The sequence below is a fragment of the Schistocerca nitens genome, chromosome 8 (assembly GCF_023898315.1).
Source record: "Schistocerca nitens isolate TAMUIC-IGC-003100 chromosome 8, iqSchNite1.1, whole genome shotgun sequence".
In the NCBI taxonomy this organism is placed as follows: domain Eukaryota; kingdom Metazoa; phylum Arthropoda; class Insecta; order Orthoptera; family Acrididae; genus Schistocerca; species Schistocerca nitens.
In genome coordinates this window covers 515,537,638-515,554,986 of record NC_064621.1, presented here as the reverse complement: position 1 = coordinate 515,554,986, position 17,349 = coordinate 515,537,638, and the positions used below count along the sequence as shown (strand labels likewise).

Genomic DNA, 17,349 nt, shown 5'->3' with positions numbered 1-17,349 from the left:
CCCACTTCCAAACCAACCAAAAAATTTTTTCTTCCGCTACTGCTATAAAATCCACCGTTTCTAGTTCACAAACAGTTCCTTTCAGCTATTAAACAACCTTTTCGGCTAGTTTTAATAACTTTTGCTTTATTTCGATTTCCGTTTTTTCACATCACCGATCATTTTTAGCCGCTTCCCACAGGTTTTAACGTTATTATTTCTCCACCAGACAATTGTTAGCCTCATTTCCATAATCTGCCACCACCATACCACTACTTTTAATACATCCTCACGTAGTTTTTTCGAAATTTTCCCGAATTTCTCCACCCTTTAACGTGTTTTGGCGGCAACACAACCACCTAACCTTTATGCACATCGTTTTCTACCTACACTATTTCACCACAGGATCAACATAACCCAGCTCCAACCAACCCCTTTTCGCCTCTTTTCACACCAGATCTCCATTTGCTTTCTACTTCACCTTTATCTCTCCCCACATATTTTTATATTCATTTTCATTTCAGCCTCACGTTACACTTTCGACCTTCTAGTACCATGTCACCCGCACAACACCCCCACAACGACCCCATTAAGTTTTATTTACATTCCCTCCGCAGACATGCCTTCGCCCTAGCCAGATTACGCTCCCATATTCTATTTTCTCAGGCTTGTCTGACATTTGGCATTACCCCCAAAGGCCTCACACTTAAAGTTCCCATCTCTGGCTGCATTGGTCTTTAAATATGTCTGCTTGTGTCTGTATGTGTGGATGGATATGTGTGTGTTTGCGCGAGTGTATACCTGTCCTTTTTTCCCCCTAAGGTAAGTCTTTCCGCTCCCGGGATTGGAATGACTCCTTACCCTCTCCCTTAAAACCCACATCCTTTCGTCTTTCCCTCTCCTTCCCTCTTTCCTGATGAGGCAACAGTTTGTTGCGAAAGCTTGAATTTTGTATGTATATTTGTGTGTTTGTGTGTCTATCGACCTGCCAGTGCTTTTGTTTGGTAAGTCTCATCATCTTTCTTTTTAGATATATTTTTTCCACGTGGAATGTTTCCCTCGAAAGCCTACTCACAAAGTTAAGCTTTGGATGGTAACACCAGGGATGTACTTCAAACCCCTACATATCACTCCCATATGAATCATGATGACAAGATCAGACTAATTTTACCAAGCACAGACACATTTCAGCCAGGTTGGGGATTTTCTCAGCCCTGGGACTGGGTGTTTGTGTTATAATAATAATAATAATAATAATAATAATAATAATAATAATAATAATCATCATCATTTGTGACAGTGGTTCGATTGGATTGAGCAAAAACCAGACTGTGTAAAAATTGGGACTTTGTACGGGTGCCTGATAACCGCACAGCTGAGTGCCCCACAAACCAAACACCATCACCACCACCACAGAGACATTTAAAAATCATTCTTACTGTGCTCCAAACATGAAAAAAGCCCTAATATCTAGAACATTGGAATATAGTACAATGGAACATACATTGTCATGCACTTCACAGTGTGTTGCAGAGTATGGATGTAGATATTGGCTTATTGACTTGCACTCTGGTTGTACTGGAAACTATTTACACACTACTTCACTCTATATTTAACTTCTCTGTTTTGATTACTGTTTTAACAGTAGTGTGCGATTTATGGTTCACCCACACAATGACTTTTTTTCAACTTTGCACATGAATTTCCAACATCACGACTATGCATGTACATTTGTAATTTCCTGGAAATGGAAGCCATGCATAAAGCAGATTGCTTCCTGCCTTCAGTGGGAATCTTTGCTGTTTTGCAGATGACAGGCACTTGGGACTCATGCGTGTTACATTGTGTAGTGTGTTAAGGTTATACTGCGTATTGATTTATGTGCAATAATGCCTGTTGGCTCCAATGGAAGTATGCTTTAACTTAAAGATGATTAGAGACAAAGAGAAGTCATATGGAATTCCATTCACAAGATCAGTGGAATAAAAATTTGAGAGGAGATGCCCTGAGGTCATATTACTGTAAAGAATAAGATAACCTAAGCTTTGAAGTAAGAAATCAGAGAAAAAATAAGCCAGAAATTTTTATAAAGTGTACATATGAAAACTGTGGGCATATATTCATGGGGTACATGCAGCACCCCAACAAGCTACTAGAAATAGAAATGAAGGAAATCGATGACGTAAAAAACAAAAAATTGAGACATACATTCTAGTAGATTCTGGAATCTATCGAATTCTCAAAATTTTCAAGTCTGAGGATGTTAATCTACATATAATCTTTCACAATTAAAGATGCTTCCACAACATTTTTAGTACAATACAAATGACACATTGAAAGTTAATTAACCTTCACGTAATGACTATAAGGACCTGTCTTAAGTACTTCTCAATTTCAGGAATAATCAATTAAATAGTTAAAACTGATGTATAAATTGCCAGTTACTAGCTAATGAAATGTTATTGCCAGCCTTATTGCTGTAGTTCTCCAAGCAGAAAATCTAAAATCTTGGCATGACGTCCTCCTGAAATTTGCAGACAAAACATTGTCACTTTGTGTTTCTTGTAACTCTGTTATTTAGATACCTCTTTACCTACAGTCACTTTTGCGTTTTCTTTATCTGTTGCTTTTTCATCACAATGAACGCAGCACAAGCTCCCAAACAAAGAAGGGGATCCATAGCAACTGCTTGCACAATGAGGCAAAGTGTGGACATGCGAACCGCTACGTATACACGTGTTCTTTCCACAAATTTCTGTACATGCCCTTTTATTCTCATGCACCTGTGATTGTGCATGAAGAAAGAGACATCGTGTGTGCATACCTTTAGTTTAACAAGGTTTATGTCCTTTCAGGGCTCCCAGTATATCAAGGATAATTTATTTACACAAAAATTCAGGTTGCACTGACTGAACCATTGATCCTTAAGACGTGATTATAAATCTCCAAATTATGTTATTTTTAGTTATTGTCATCTGATGCACTACAATTTCAATCAACATGGCAACAAAGCAGATGGACAGAAAGGGAATGGTTAATTACTCTGTTTATTAACTTGCAGACCCAAACTTTCAGTCATCTGGAAAGTAAACTGCACCCTGTGATCCACTTTTTAAGAGCAACAATTGTTGCTTGGATCAACATATAACATTTTTTACTAGTTTTTAATCAGTGATGAAACTTTGAAAAATTCCTTTAAGCAGAAGTCCAAGTGTCAAAGCATGCAGTGGAAACATCATGAATTGGCTCACTGTAAGAAATTCAAAATACAACCATCAGCAGTTAAGGTCATGGTAAGCTCCTTCAGGAGTGTCCATGGTCCAATTTTGTGAGTATTTTTGGGGGAACAATTCACTATCAAGACTCTATACTATCCGGGCATGGCAGAGAGCAAAATCAAGTCCTCTCTGAAGAGAAAATTCACGGTAGCAAGAGGAAAGGTGTGCTGCTTCTTCAAGACAACGTTCAATATGGTACCTGAAGAGCCATCCACCAGCCATTGTTACGTGGCTTGTGGAGTACAGATGTAGATGGTGTGAGGGAACAGAATTAAGGCAAATTAAATTCTGAAATTTAATCTTAAACATCAGAGATGTAAAAATTTCTGTACCCTCATCATCTATAATTAGCACGTGTATATGCAATTAGTTTGGTTATGAGTATAATAATAATTAAGCAGGTCCAAAAGATCTTACTTTATGTTTTGTATATGTTCAAATTTTAGTTTTTTATTGTATTATTTAAGGTAATCTTTGGGTAGCATGTTGGGGCTGGAACTTGGCAGCAGACATCCCTATGCCACAGTAGGTACTACACAGAATTACCAACAACATGCGGAATGTGAAGCAGAACCACAGAATATTCTGATGAAAAACCATGGAGGAGACAGTTAACAATGACAACAAATAAATAAAATGAGAATTTATGTAAACCTTTCAGTTTTTATAAGTGTGAGCTTAGTCAATGCTTACGTCAGAATGTCAATTACCGTATTTACTCGAATCTAAGCCGCACTCGAATCTAAGCCACACCTGAAAAAATGAGACTGGAAATCAAGGAAAAAAAAATTTCCCGAATCTAAGCCGCACCTGAAATTTGAGACTCTAAATTCAAGGGGAGAGTTACAGCTACAGTAGTTTGGTTCGAGTCATAAGCTTCGCAGTTAAGCTTCACCAGGTAGCCATTGCTGTGCATCAGGCGCTCCGTCCGTATTTATACGGGTCCCCTTCCTTTTTCACGTGCTTCGTCTGGTTTGAATCGATTGCTTATTTTTCTTTGATCTGATAAGTGCCGTTCTCTTTGTTATAGGTATTTACGTCGCTCTAAATTGAAAATGCATTACTGTACTGTGTCATGCATTGTTTGTCGTATTCTGATAATGAGTGTTTACGCCCCATCGCGGCATGGCTTGCTTTTGTGCACGCTACCGCCGTTTAAAAAAGAGAGAGAGAGAGAGAGAGAGAGAGAGAGAGAGAGAGAGAGAGAGAGAGAGAGAGAGAGGAATCGTCTCATTAGCGAAAGAGGCTGCTATTTGTTGTTACTTACACTGCTGATTTCTTTGATAATGATCAACAAGAACGAAATAATAGACTGTGTATGATAGATGATGTTCTGAACGAGACTTTAGCGAAAATTTTTCTCCGTTTGAAAATCTTTGTAGATGCCTCTTTAGTACATTACATTCTGTACAGAAATTAGAGTCATCTTAGATTTAAAAATCTAGTCAATTGCCGTGCTTCATTTCTGACTGTATCACTATTAGGCATAAGAATAATACGAATATAAACATGACATGATATGTATATTCTTTCATGTTTGCTGTTGTCTCACTCTAGTTTCGTAGTTTATTAGGCAAACAGGATTTAAATGAGATAGCAGCAAACACGAAAGAATACATGGCAAAATGTTTATATTCGTATTATTCTTATGGTGAAGAGAATACTGCATGTGATTCACAATTCATAAAAGTTCCTATTAGCAACCATTTCTTCTCACAGGTAGGAAGAAATTCAGAACGTAGAGTTGGCCATATTGACAAACATCCCAAACAGTCTTGCCAGTCGGATTTTCGTAGTACAACGAAATGCTGCTACATTCGAAGATGAACAATACGGAATTTGTATTTACTTCGTTGGATAATGTATGAAAATTCAGTGGTCGAAACTCGGGGCGGAGAAAAAAGCTCGTCTTCCACCTTTTTTTTTAAATTTATTAAATTTACTGACGCAGTGGTTTTGGCGCCAGTATTTATCTTTGTGCCTGCAAAGCAGACCTGTGTAGCGCTACATACATTCGACGGCAGAAGTTAGTTGTGGCGGCACCTACCAACATTTTTCAGAACTTCCGCTTACTTTGCACTTGATTCTAAGCCGCAGTCGGTTTTTTGGATGACAAACCGGAAAAAAGATGCGGCTTAGATTCGAGTAAATACAGTATTTTTTGAAAAAGTGGAAATTATTCAATTTGAAAAATAATAATAGAAGATGATCTCACTCAAAAGGAAGCTACATGAACTTAGAAACTCAAATGTTATCATCTTCTCGGTTCCACATCGACACGACTTACCAAACTGGTCATGTGTAAATGAAGTAGTGCGGCAAGCAAATAAAGATATACAAAATATATGCTTGAGATTTGGAAACGTAACATTTGTGGACATAAGCATCATAGGAAGAAGATTCCACACAACCCATGGTCTATATCTCAACAAACTAGGAAAAGACTTGGTTATAACACGGATTGAAGATATAGTAAACAACAAACTGAATGCGGAGTGTTATGGAACAGTGGCCATCCCTCTCAAGGACAAAAATAACGAATTCACGGATGAATCAACCACGAAATATCAGGTCAGTGATACAATACATCAGCAGGACAAAAGTGACGTTTTTTAGGACAATAAAACTTTCCACCAGTGCAACACCAGATGCGAGTGTACGTGATCCACATATGCCTCGAACAGACCTCAGTTCAAACGAGTGCAATTTGTCGTTTCTGCATTAGAATGTACAGGATTTAGGAACAAAATAGATGCATTTGAATCATTCATCACAGAGCTACCTCCACATGTAGTAATAGTCACAGAACACCAAAAAACAGTAGACAACACTCATCATTTCAAATTAGAAGACTATAACCTAGCAACATTCTACTGTCGAACACAAAATAAAGGCGGTGGTGTCGCCATTTACGTGAGAAAATGTAAGTTAATCACAGCAACAGAAAAAGTGTTATGGACAAAAAAATTCAATGCTGACAAAGATCTCGAAATTACAGCTCTTAAACTCACATTTTTTACTGTTTCGCTCACTGTTATAGGTATATATAGATCCCCGAGTGGAAACTTGGATGCTCTCCTGGAATCACTTGATGGAGTTCCAAGTAAATCAATGTCAGGTTACAGAAATGTTAATGTTATCATACTTGGCTGTATCAACATAAACACCTTACTCGACAACCAGGAAGGCAAGCAGAATGTCTAACAGACCCACATCAATTGATCATATCATTACAAATTATGACCATATCATCGCAGTAGACATCATAAATGATCATCTTTCAGATCATTTAGGCCAAACACTAGTACTAAAATGTAATACCAAGTTCAAACCAAGAAAAACGTATGAGCACAAGCGAATACTATCTGCAAACATTATTGCCAAGCTAAGACTTAGTTTAAGTCAGGAATCATGGGAATCAGTTATTACTACCAATGGGGTAAACAATAAATGGAATGAATTTGTAGAAATCCTGACTGGGCACCTAAATAGGACCATGCCAATAACAAAAGCAAATATTCACAAATACCAACCTTTAACATCAAAACCTGTACCATTAGACTGTAAAACAAAAGATCTAAAAGAAAAAATGGAAAACATGTATCGCTTACACAGACTAACTGACTCAGAGGTACATAAAGAAACCTACAAGCAGTACAAATAAAAGTACCGCAAGGAAGTAAGAAAATTAAAAGCAGAAAGAATCAGCCTAGAGATACGAAACTCAGATAATGTCTCAAAGTCTTGCAGCTCACTTGTAAATAAAATAAGAAATAAGGAAACAGACACCAAAATTAAGAACGTAGAATTAACTGCAAACAATAATGTCATTTCTGATCCCTTTCTGGTCAGCAATATTTTCAATAATTACTTCATAGACATTGTCGGAAATGATGTATGTATGAAACAGGATAAACAGCACATATTCAAGAGTAGCGACAAACAGAACTGCAGTAGTTCACTACCCACAGTAAATGCTTATGATATTTTTCAGCACATTGATAGCCTCAAAAACAAAAAATTTGCAGGAATATATGAAATTTCTCCATATTTAATGAAGAAATGCAAACATGAACTGTTGAAACCACTACTTCATCTTATAAACTGTACACTCGAAGAAGGTGCGTTCCCTGACAGGTTGAAACTGGCTGTAATTAAACCATTACACAAAAAAAGGGAAAGAAAGCATGTACAGAACTACAGGACCATAGCCCTTATCTCAACATTCAGCAAACTGGGAGGGGGGAATGAATCCAGGAACACTACAATAACGCCGACGTACTAGGGGATTTCTAACATGGTTTCAGGAAGGGTCGAAGTACCATGTCAGCAGCTGTACAATTTGGTCACCACGTACTTGAAAACATAAATGAAAAGTCTCAAATGGCAGGAGTATTCTTGGACCTCTCAAAAGCTTTTGACAGAGTACACCACGGGTACACTTGTCAAAAATTGCGAAAACTCATGCAATTGCTTGAAACATATTTAAAAGGCAGGCAACTGTGCATAGAAACCCTATATTACAACAGAGAAATACTAGAGCGGAAAAGGTCAAGTATAAGAAATATACATTTTGGGGATCCCCAGGGCTCCATTTTAGGTCCAGTCCTAATCATATGTTACGTAAATGATTTCACAAGTTCTCTAGACAGTAAGCAATTGGTCACTATGTATGCCGATGATACATCTGGTGTCTGTTGTGCAGACAGTGAGACCAGCCTAGTTTAGAAATTCGCAGCTTTATTGAAAAGGCAAGAGCACACTTCGAAAAAGACAATTTGAAAGTAAACATGGAAAAACAAATACCATTCATTTTAAAGCCAGTGGTACACACAGGCACAACATTGAGACTAAGGAAACTCTGTCAAATAACTAACTTCTTACGATTAAGGGATATGTTATAACATCTTTTAATGGATGAAGTAGGAAAATTGGCTAGGAACTTAGATGAAGGAAAAAAGCATGAGAAGGTAAAGGAGAAATTAAAATCGGTAAGGTGATACATTCTCCTTGCAGACTTAGGTACCAGGTATGGTATGACATTCCACCCTCAGAACATTAATCACGCAGTTTTCAATGTGTCCACTATAAATATGAAAGCAAAAGCTTTTCAAATATTGTAGAAGAATACAGAGAGTGGTGGGAATATTATGACACTAATTAGGCAGCTAATTAAGAGCTCTTACCATCTATGACTTTAGCACAGTGATGATCAGAGAGAGAATTGCAATTGATTGTAAATGTGGCCGTTGTTGCTAAATTCTTCAACTACTGACAGCTGTACTGTGTTGTCTTCAACTCATGTTGCTGTTTACATTTGGAAGTACTCATTCTAATTGGAAAGGTGGACTGACAACTGAAGAAAAAATTAGAGGAACGAAGGCTATGAGGATTCTCAAAGAGATGTGTTTATAATTAGACAATTTTCACCTGAAAAGTTTTTCTTCTAGAGCTTACGATTACATGGAGTTCTGCACAAATTATTCAACATACATGTTCTTAGTCACATTTATTCCTTTTCTTCCCCAACAACTGAGCTGTGTCAATTGAACAGGACAGAACGTGAAACCACAGCAATCACAGAATAACTACATTTATCATAACTGCACTTGTGTATTGGTATGCATGTGACATCATGCTTACCAGTACGTTCCAAACTGCACTGCATACAAATGGGATTTTCTGTTGCTTGTACCACTGGTTTCATTGGCGATAAAAAGGAAGGGTCAAGAGTTTTGGATAGCCTTTGGGCTAGGGGCCATTTGTATACCCAACAGAAGGATCATCTTATTGTCACTATCCTACAGTACATGGTCAAATTATGGATATTACACACATTCTATTGCTTAGGCAAATTTAGCCAATCAGCTGGTGCTTTTTGCATTTGATGTGATCTATGTTGGGCTTTTTTTTTTATTGTGGTTTTAGGGCGCACAACTTCAATGGTCATTAGCGCACAGACTACGTTAAGAATGCACCGCGAGGCACAAGTTTAAAACAACAACTAAAAGGGAAAACACGATAAAAGACAGACTGACAGGCACAGGATTAAAAAAACAGCATAATCAAATGTCCTTAGAGAGGTTTGTCAAGTTGATAAAACGAAGAACGCGAGCAGCTGCTCGTGGGTCATCCGCTAAAATGGCATCTAGAGTACATGGCAGGCCAAGATCAAGACGCAGTGTGTTAAAATCCGGACAGGACGTTAAAATGTGGCGGACCGTCAGCAATTGCCCACATGGGCAGAACGGCGCCGGCGCAGCCGTCAGCAGATGGCGATGGCTGAACTGGCAATGTCCAATTTGTAACCGGACCAAAACGACCTCCTCCTGCCGAGAAGGGCAGGAGGAGGACGTCCAAGCCGCGGGAAGAGGTTTCAAGGCCCAAAGCTTGTTGTCCGTACGTGCAGCCCAATCGGCATGCCACAGCGATAAAATGCGCCGACAAATTACCCTGCTACAATCCGACGAAGGACACAACAAGAAGCTGTCCGAGGCTGGAGGACTGCAGCCTTGGCCGCGGCATCTGCAGCTTCGTTCCCAGGGATACCGACATGGCCAGGAACCCACATAAATCTAACCGGAGAACCGACGTCCACCAGCTGCTGAAGAGAGTGTTTGATCCAGTGCACGAAAGGGTGAACCGGATACGGATCACTGAGGCTCTGGATGGCACTCAGGGAATCGGAGCAGATGACATAAGCAGAATGTCGGTGGTGGCAGATGTAAAGAACAGCCTGGTAGAGGGCAAAGAGCTCAGCTGTGAAGACCGAACAATGGCCATGGAGCCGGTATTTGGAACTTTGTGCCCCGACAATAAAGGAACACCCGACCCCGTCATTGGTCTTTGAGCCATCTGTATAAATGAAGGTCATATTAATGAACTTCGAACGAAGTTCGACAAAACGGGAGTGGTAGACCGAACCGGGGGTAACCTCCTTTGGGAGCGAGCTGAGGTCAAGGTGAACGCGAACCTGAGCCTGGAGCCAAGGTGGCGTGTGGCTCTCGCCCACTCGAAAGGTTGCAGGGAGTGAAAAATTAAGGTGTTGAAGGGGGCGACGAAAGCGAACTCCAGGGGGTAGCAGGGCAGAGACATACAACTCGTATTGACGGTCGAGAGAGTCGTCAAAAAAGGAACGATAAGAAGGGTGGTCGGGCATTGACAGTAGCCGACAGGCATACCGACAAAGCAGTATATCGCGCCGGTAGGTGAGTGGCAATTCGCCAGCGTCAGCATGAAGACTCTCTACGGGACTAGTATAAAACGCTCCGATCGCAAGTCGTAAACCCCGATGTTGTATTGAGTTGAGGCGGCGTAAGATGGATGGCCGTGCAGAGGAGTATACGAAGCTCCCATAATCCAGCTTGGAGCGGACGATCGACCGATATAGACGAAGTAGGACGGTTCGATCCACTCCCCACGACATACCACTGAGAACACGAAGGACATTTAAAGAACGGGTACAACGGGCAGCCAAATATGACACATGTGGAGACCAGCTAAGTTTCCTGTCAAATGTAAGACCTAAAAATTTTGTTGTCTCCACGAATGGGAGAGCAACGGGACCAAATCGTAAGGACGGTGGGAGAAACTCTTTGTAGCGCCAGAAGTTAATACAGACCGTCTTCTCGGCAGAAAAACGGAAGCCATTGGTGACACTCCAGGAGTAAAGACGGTCAAGAGAACGCTGAAGACAGCGCTCCAGGACACGTGTACGCTGCGTGCTGCAATAGATGGTAAAATCGTCCACGAAAAAGGGAGCCTGATACATCAGCTGGGAGGCAATCCATTATTGGATTGATCGCTATGGCGAAGAGAGCGACGCTCAAAACTGAGCCCTGTGGCACCCCATTCTCCTGGCGAAAGGTGTCTGACAGGACAGAACCCACACGTACCCTGAACTCTCGATCCATTAAAAAGGAACGAATAAAAAGAGGGAGGTGACCGTGAAGGACCCATGTATGCATGGTGCGGAGAATGCCCGCCCTCCAACAGGTGCCGTAAGCCTTCTCCAAATCAAAGAACACAGCCGCGGTCGGGCGCTTCTGCAAGAAGTTATTCATAATGAAGGTCGACAAGGCGACAAGGTAACCAGATGGTCAACAGCAGAGCGGCGCCTACGAAATCCACATTGTATATTGGTAAGTAGGCGTCGAGATTCGAGCAGCCAAACCAAACGAGAGTTAACCATTCGCTCCATCACCTTACAGACACAGCTGGTAAGCGAGATGGGTCGATAACTGGAAGGCAAGTGCTTGTCCTTCCCCGGCTTAGGAATCGGGACAACAATAGACTCGCGCCAGCATGCGGGAACATGTCCCGCAATCCAGATGCGATTGTAAGTACGAAGAAGAAAACCTTTACCTGCACGAGAAAGGTTCTTCAGCATCTGAATATGAATAGAATCAGGCCCTGGAGCGGAGGACCGTGACCGGGCAAGTGCGTTTTCGAGTTCCCGCATGGTGAATGGGGCATTATAACTTTCACGATTCGAGGAGCGGAAGTTAGGTGGCCTAGCCTCCTCTGCCTGTTTGCGGGGGAGGAAGGCAGGGTGGTAATGAGCGGAGCTCGAAACCTCTGCGAAAAAGCGGCCGAAGGCATTGGAGACATCCTCAGGGGCCACAAGGACGTCATTCGCGACCATCAAGCCAGAAACTGGTGAGTGGACCTTAGTGCCAGATAGCCGGCGCAGGCTACCTCAGACAACAGAAGGAGTAAAACTGTTGAAGGTGCTTGTGAAAGCAGCCCAGCTGGCTTTCTTGCTTTCTTTAATAATACGACGACACTGTGCACGTAATCGTTTATAAGTGATACAATTCGCCACTGTTGGGTGGTGTTTAAAGGTGCGTAAAGCACGTCGACGAGCACGTAAAGCGTCTCTACATGCTGCGGTCCACCAGGGGACCGGTACGTGACGTGGAGAAGAAGTAGGGTGAGGGATGGAATATTCAGCAGCAGTGAGAATGACTTCCGTGAGGTGTGCGACCTGACGATCGCAGCTTGTGAATGTTTGATCCTGAAAGGTCGCCCTGGAAGGGAAGAGCCCCCAGTCTGCTTTGGAGATGTTCCAACTAGATGAGCACGGAGAGGGGGTATGCTGCAGGAGATGGATAACACACGGGAAGTGGTCGCTCGAATATGTATCGGAAAGTGCATACCACTCAAACCGGCGTGCAAGTTGGGTAGTACATATAGAGAGGTCTAAATGGAAATAGCTGTGAGATGTGTCCAAAAGAAAAGTAGGGGCGCCAGTATTGAGGCAGACAAGATTGAGCTGGTTGAAAAGGTCTGCTAACAGGGAGCCCCTCGGGCAGGATGCTGGAGAGCCCCAAAGGGGATGGTGGGCATTGAAGTCTCCAGTTAACAAAAATGGGGCAGGTAGCTGAGCAATAAGCTGCATCATGTCTGCCCTGGTAACGGCAGATGACGATGGAGTGTAAACGGTACAAATGGAAAATGTACAAGTGGGGAGAGTAATTCGGATGGCAACTGCCTGCAGGCCGGTATGCAATGTGATGGGATCGTAGTAAATATCATCCCGGACCAGCAACATAACCCCTCCATGAGCCGGAATACCTACCACAGGGGGTAGGTCAAAATGCACTGAGGTGTAGTGTGCCAAGGCAATTTGATCGCATGGGCGTAGCTTCGTTTCCTGGAGGGCTACGACGAGTGGACGGTGCAAGCGGAGCAGCAACTTCAAGTCCTCTCGGTTGGAGCAAATGCTGCGAATATTCCAGTGAATAAGTGCCATCGTAAGAAGAAAAGGAAGATGAAAGAAGGGGTCACCTCGAAGGCCGCTGAGGGCCTGGCTTCGAGCGAGCACTGCCGCCGCCACTATCAGTAGGCGGACAGTCATCGTCCATTGGTTCTATAGGTTCATCGGCCATCTTGGTAAGATGGCCGGGAGGGGGAGCTTCCTCCGCCGGTGAACGGCCAGATGTTCGGCTACCAGCGGTGCAGCCAGGCGAAAAGGATGACGGCCTGGGGCGGCAATTGCTGGGTGGCGCAGGAGAAGAAATGCGCCGTGGCGAAGAAGGAGAACTGTGCTTCCTATGAGCCTTCTTGGAAGGTCATTTGGTGGAAGTACTGGTCGATGGCTGGGAGGTCGAGGTACGTAGGAAGTCTGCACGGGATGGTTCCTTCTTGAAGGCCCGTGCATCTGACTTCTGGGTCTTCGTCTTAGCAGAATCTGATGAAGGGGCTTGTGTCTGTGGGGTGATGGGAGGAGGAGGGGACGTCGACCGCGCGATCTTACCACTGGCCGAACGGACGACCGTGGTGCTGAAGGTCAGATCGCATGTCTGGGTTGCCACCTCCTTGGTAGTCCGAGGAGAGGCGAGGACAGTACTGTATTTCCCCACTGGGAGCAGCGTGGGCTTCCTACTAGCAAACAGCTTGCGAGCAGCCGAGGTGGACACTTTCTCTTTGACCCGAATTTCTTGGATACAGCGTTCTTCCTTATAGATGGGACAGTCGCGGGAGGACGCTGCATGGTCACCCTGACAGTTCACACAACGAGGAGACTGAGGTGGACAGTCACCCTCATGGGCATCCCTGCCACAAGTGACACATTTAGCCGCACTGGAACAAGACTGGCGAGTGTGATTAAAACGCTGACACTGGTAGCAGTGCGTAGGTGTCGGGACATAGGGGCGAACAGAAATAACCTCGTAGCCCGCTTTGATGTGCGATGGCAGCTGAACACTATCAAAGGTCAAGAAAAGTGTCCGGGTCGGTACAAGGTCATTGTTGACCTTTTTCATGACCCTATGGACAGCCGTCACGCCCTGCTCAGCGAGGAAAGACTGAATCTCCTCGTCAGTCAATCCGTCGAGGGATCGAGTGTAGACCACACCACGAGACGAATTCAAAGTTCGGTGAGCCTCCACCCGGACAGGGAACGCGTACAGGAGTGTGGCTCGAAGCAGTTTCTGTGCCTGAAAGGCGCTCTCAGTTTCTAGCAACAAGGTACCATTACGCAACCTGGTACACGACTTGACAGATCCGGCTATGGCATCTACGCCCTTCTGGATAACGAAAGGGTTGACAGAGGAGAAATCCTTGTTGTCCTCAGATCGAGAAACAACGAGGAACTGTGGGGCAGGCGGTAGTACTTTTGTCACTGGTGGCTGGTCATGTTTCCGTTTGTGGGCCGAAGTCGAGAGAGAAGAAGAAAAATCCATTGCGGAGGAATCCCCCATGATTGCCAGCGTCTCCGATGGCGCGCTCCTTCCTTATGGGGACCCTCTCAGAGGGCACTCCCGCCTTAGGTGAATGTTTACACCTCAGGTCACACCTCCCGAGAAACAGACGGAGGGACCAATCGGCATGGTCAGAGGGTATCAGCTCAGGCAATCACCCCTCCCTGGGCCTGGCCTTTACCAGGGGGTACGTGTGTGCCTTACTTGTCTACCCAGGGCGGGGAATTACGCGTTACCCCGTCACCGGCTACGCGTGCGAACGCGTGGGTCGGCCTTCAGGCGCGCACAGGGAGGAAGGAAGAAGAGGAAAAGGAAGAGAGAGAGGACAGACTGTCTCAAACGCCGAGGCGGAGACCAGAGAAGGCAAGGAGAAGAAGGCAAGGAGAAGAAGGCAAGGAGGAGAAGGCAAGGAGGAGAAGGCAAGGAGGAGAAGGCAAGGAGGAGAAGGCAAGGAGGAGAAGGCAAGGAGGAGAAGGCAAGGAGGAGAAGGCAAGGAGGAGAAGGCAAGGAGGAGAAGGCAAGGAGGAGAAGGCAAGGAGGAGAAGGCAAGGAGGAGAAGGCAAGGAGAAGAAGGCAAGGAGAAGAAGGCAAGGAGAAGAAGGCAAGGAGAAGAAGGCAAGCAGAAGAACGCAAGCAGAAGAAGGCAAGCAGAAGAAGGCAAGCAGAAGAAGGCAAGCAGAAGAAGGCAAGCAGAAGAAGGCAAGCAGAAGAAGGCAAGCAGAAGAAGGCAAGCAGAAGAAGGCGAGGGAAAGAGTAAGGAAGACAGTGAGATGGAGAAGAACAAAGAAAGGAACCAACCAAAGGAAGGAAGAAACGAGAAGGGAAAACCAAAAAGACCACAAATATAGGTCGTGGAACCGTCCATCTCCGGACACAGGCGTTAACTACCCTCGTGAGGGGGATGGACTCCTTTTAGTCGCCTCTTACGACAGGCAGGAATACCTCGGGCCTATTCTAACCCCCGGACCCGCAGGGGGAATGTTGGGCTTGATGAGACTTACAGAGGCACTGTTAGTTCATAGGCGGAACCTCGAAAAATTTCTAGCCATTTTTATCTGTTTTCAAGGTACATTATCATCTGAATGGTTCTGGGAACTCCTCACTGTAATACTGAATTACATGCAATATGCGCATGTAAAAATCTGGTCTGAAGTGTAAAATTAGTTTTGCATTATTTCAATTTCATGTAAGTAAACTATCAAAATTTTATTGACTCATCAATGCAAACAAAAGAAGGGAACTCAGTAGAAAAATGCTGCTATTGGATCACAAAAAGGGTGAATACACTCCTCTTCATCAAAAGTGACTGGAAAATGGGGTGCCAGCTGACTCATTCTACCTTCCTCAGCATCTTTAAAAATATTTGCAAAAATGTTGGGAAGTGAACATATTTGCACTTTTTAATGCTGAGAGAGAAGTAGACAGTGGCAGCAGGAAAGAGACAGAAGTAATAAGTACTAGAAGATAGTGGACAGTGTTTGTCGTATAGAAAGAGTGAAGGAGACAATGACAGTGTGAGAGAAAGAGAGGGACACGGTGGTAGTGGAACACAGTAGACAGTGAAAAAGAAGTGCCAGGAAACGAGTAAAGGAGACAGTGCCTGTGGGAGAGGAATACAGAGAAGGAGAAAGTAGGAGTGGGTGAGACCCAGTGATAATGAGACACAGAGTCTATGACAATGACAAGGAGAACAGAGAGAGGGATGGTGAGAAGAGGTAACAGCACTGGTAATGAATGAATGAGATAGTAGCAATAAAAGAGAACAAGAGGGAGACAGTGACAGTGGGAGGGGACACTAGTAGTAGTAGTAGTAGTACAGAATAAAGGTGACTGTGAGACAGGAGAAAGTGACAGCAAATAACTAACGAACTGACAAAGAAACACGTTTACAAAACTGGCGATAAAGAATGCTGGAATTTCAAATGAATAATAATGGTAGCAAAGAAAAGGCAACTGGCAAGATGCTAATGATCCTGTTGGAGAACACAGAATTTGCTATTTGTTCACTTTGAAGATTACCTCTGTAAATCTTTCATGCCTCAGGTTTTTATGTGCTCCCTTCTACCATGCTCCCCCCCCCCCTTTTCTCTCGCTGTGTGTGTGTGTGTGTGTGTGTGTGTGTGTGTGTGTGTGTGTGTGAGCGCGCGTGTGTTCCACTTCACATAGTGTTGCACTATGTGAAGTGGAATTTTACAGTTGAGAAAGTATTAAACACTCTGGAAAGAATTAGTACAATTAACAGTCATAATTTATACTCACATCCACAGCATCAAGTGAGCGGTTCTGTGTAATTTCAAATTTCTTTATAAGCATCGATTCATTGACACTATATATGCACACGTTTTTTGACTGTCCTCCTGCTAATATACATTTTCCATCAGCAGTGTAGCAAAGGCTATTGAAAGCTCTGTAAGAGAAACATAACAATTTCATTTTCCACAGCTTGTTCGTATCCAAAGAATCTAGAGAGATGATACAGGTATCAGTCAACACTGAGTGAAATGATCTGTGTGACAAATGAGGCAAGGAAGAATACAGGTAAGGTCTCAAAAAAAAAAAAAAAACCCTTTTTCTAAAGAAACTAACAGAAAAAATAGAGGTTTTGCTTCTTAAGTCTCAAATTGAGCTAAAATATGTAAGAAACTCACACTGCTGTAATACGACAATTTTTGCAATAAATTTGACGAACACTTACTTTCCCTGAAGATTTTTTTTCGCTGTAATGAGATCAGTTTCAGATCGACCACTGCCCAGGTCATTACGGCCTTCAATGCTGCCCGTTTGCTGTGATGTGCGAATGTTAAAGAATGAAACTTGACCATCAAGTGTTGCTACAGCCACCTCTTGGCCAGAGGGAGCGTATGCTACACATAAACCTGAAACACAGG

General features: G+C 43.3%; 1 protein-coding gene across 3 annotated transcripts in view; it reads right to left on the bottom strand.

Moving 5' to 3' along the window:
* Nucleotides 1-17,349, bottom strand: part of LOC126199226 (periodic tryptophan protein 2 homolog) — a 178,117-nt gene that overhangs the window by 27,141 nt on the left and 133,627 nt on the right. For all 3 annotated transcript variants that reach the window (XM_049936018.1, XM_049936017.1, XM_049936019.1), the window contains 2 exons: nucleotides 17,157-17,337; nucleotides 16,721-16,868 (listed from right to left, as the gene is read on the bottom strand). In XM_049936018.1, coding sequence (XP_049791975.1) covers nucleotides 16,721-16,868; nucleotides 17,157-17,337 — 329 coding nt within the window. The remainder of the gene's footprint in view (nucleotides 1-16,720; nucleotides 16,869-17,156; nucleotides 17,338-17,349) is intronic.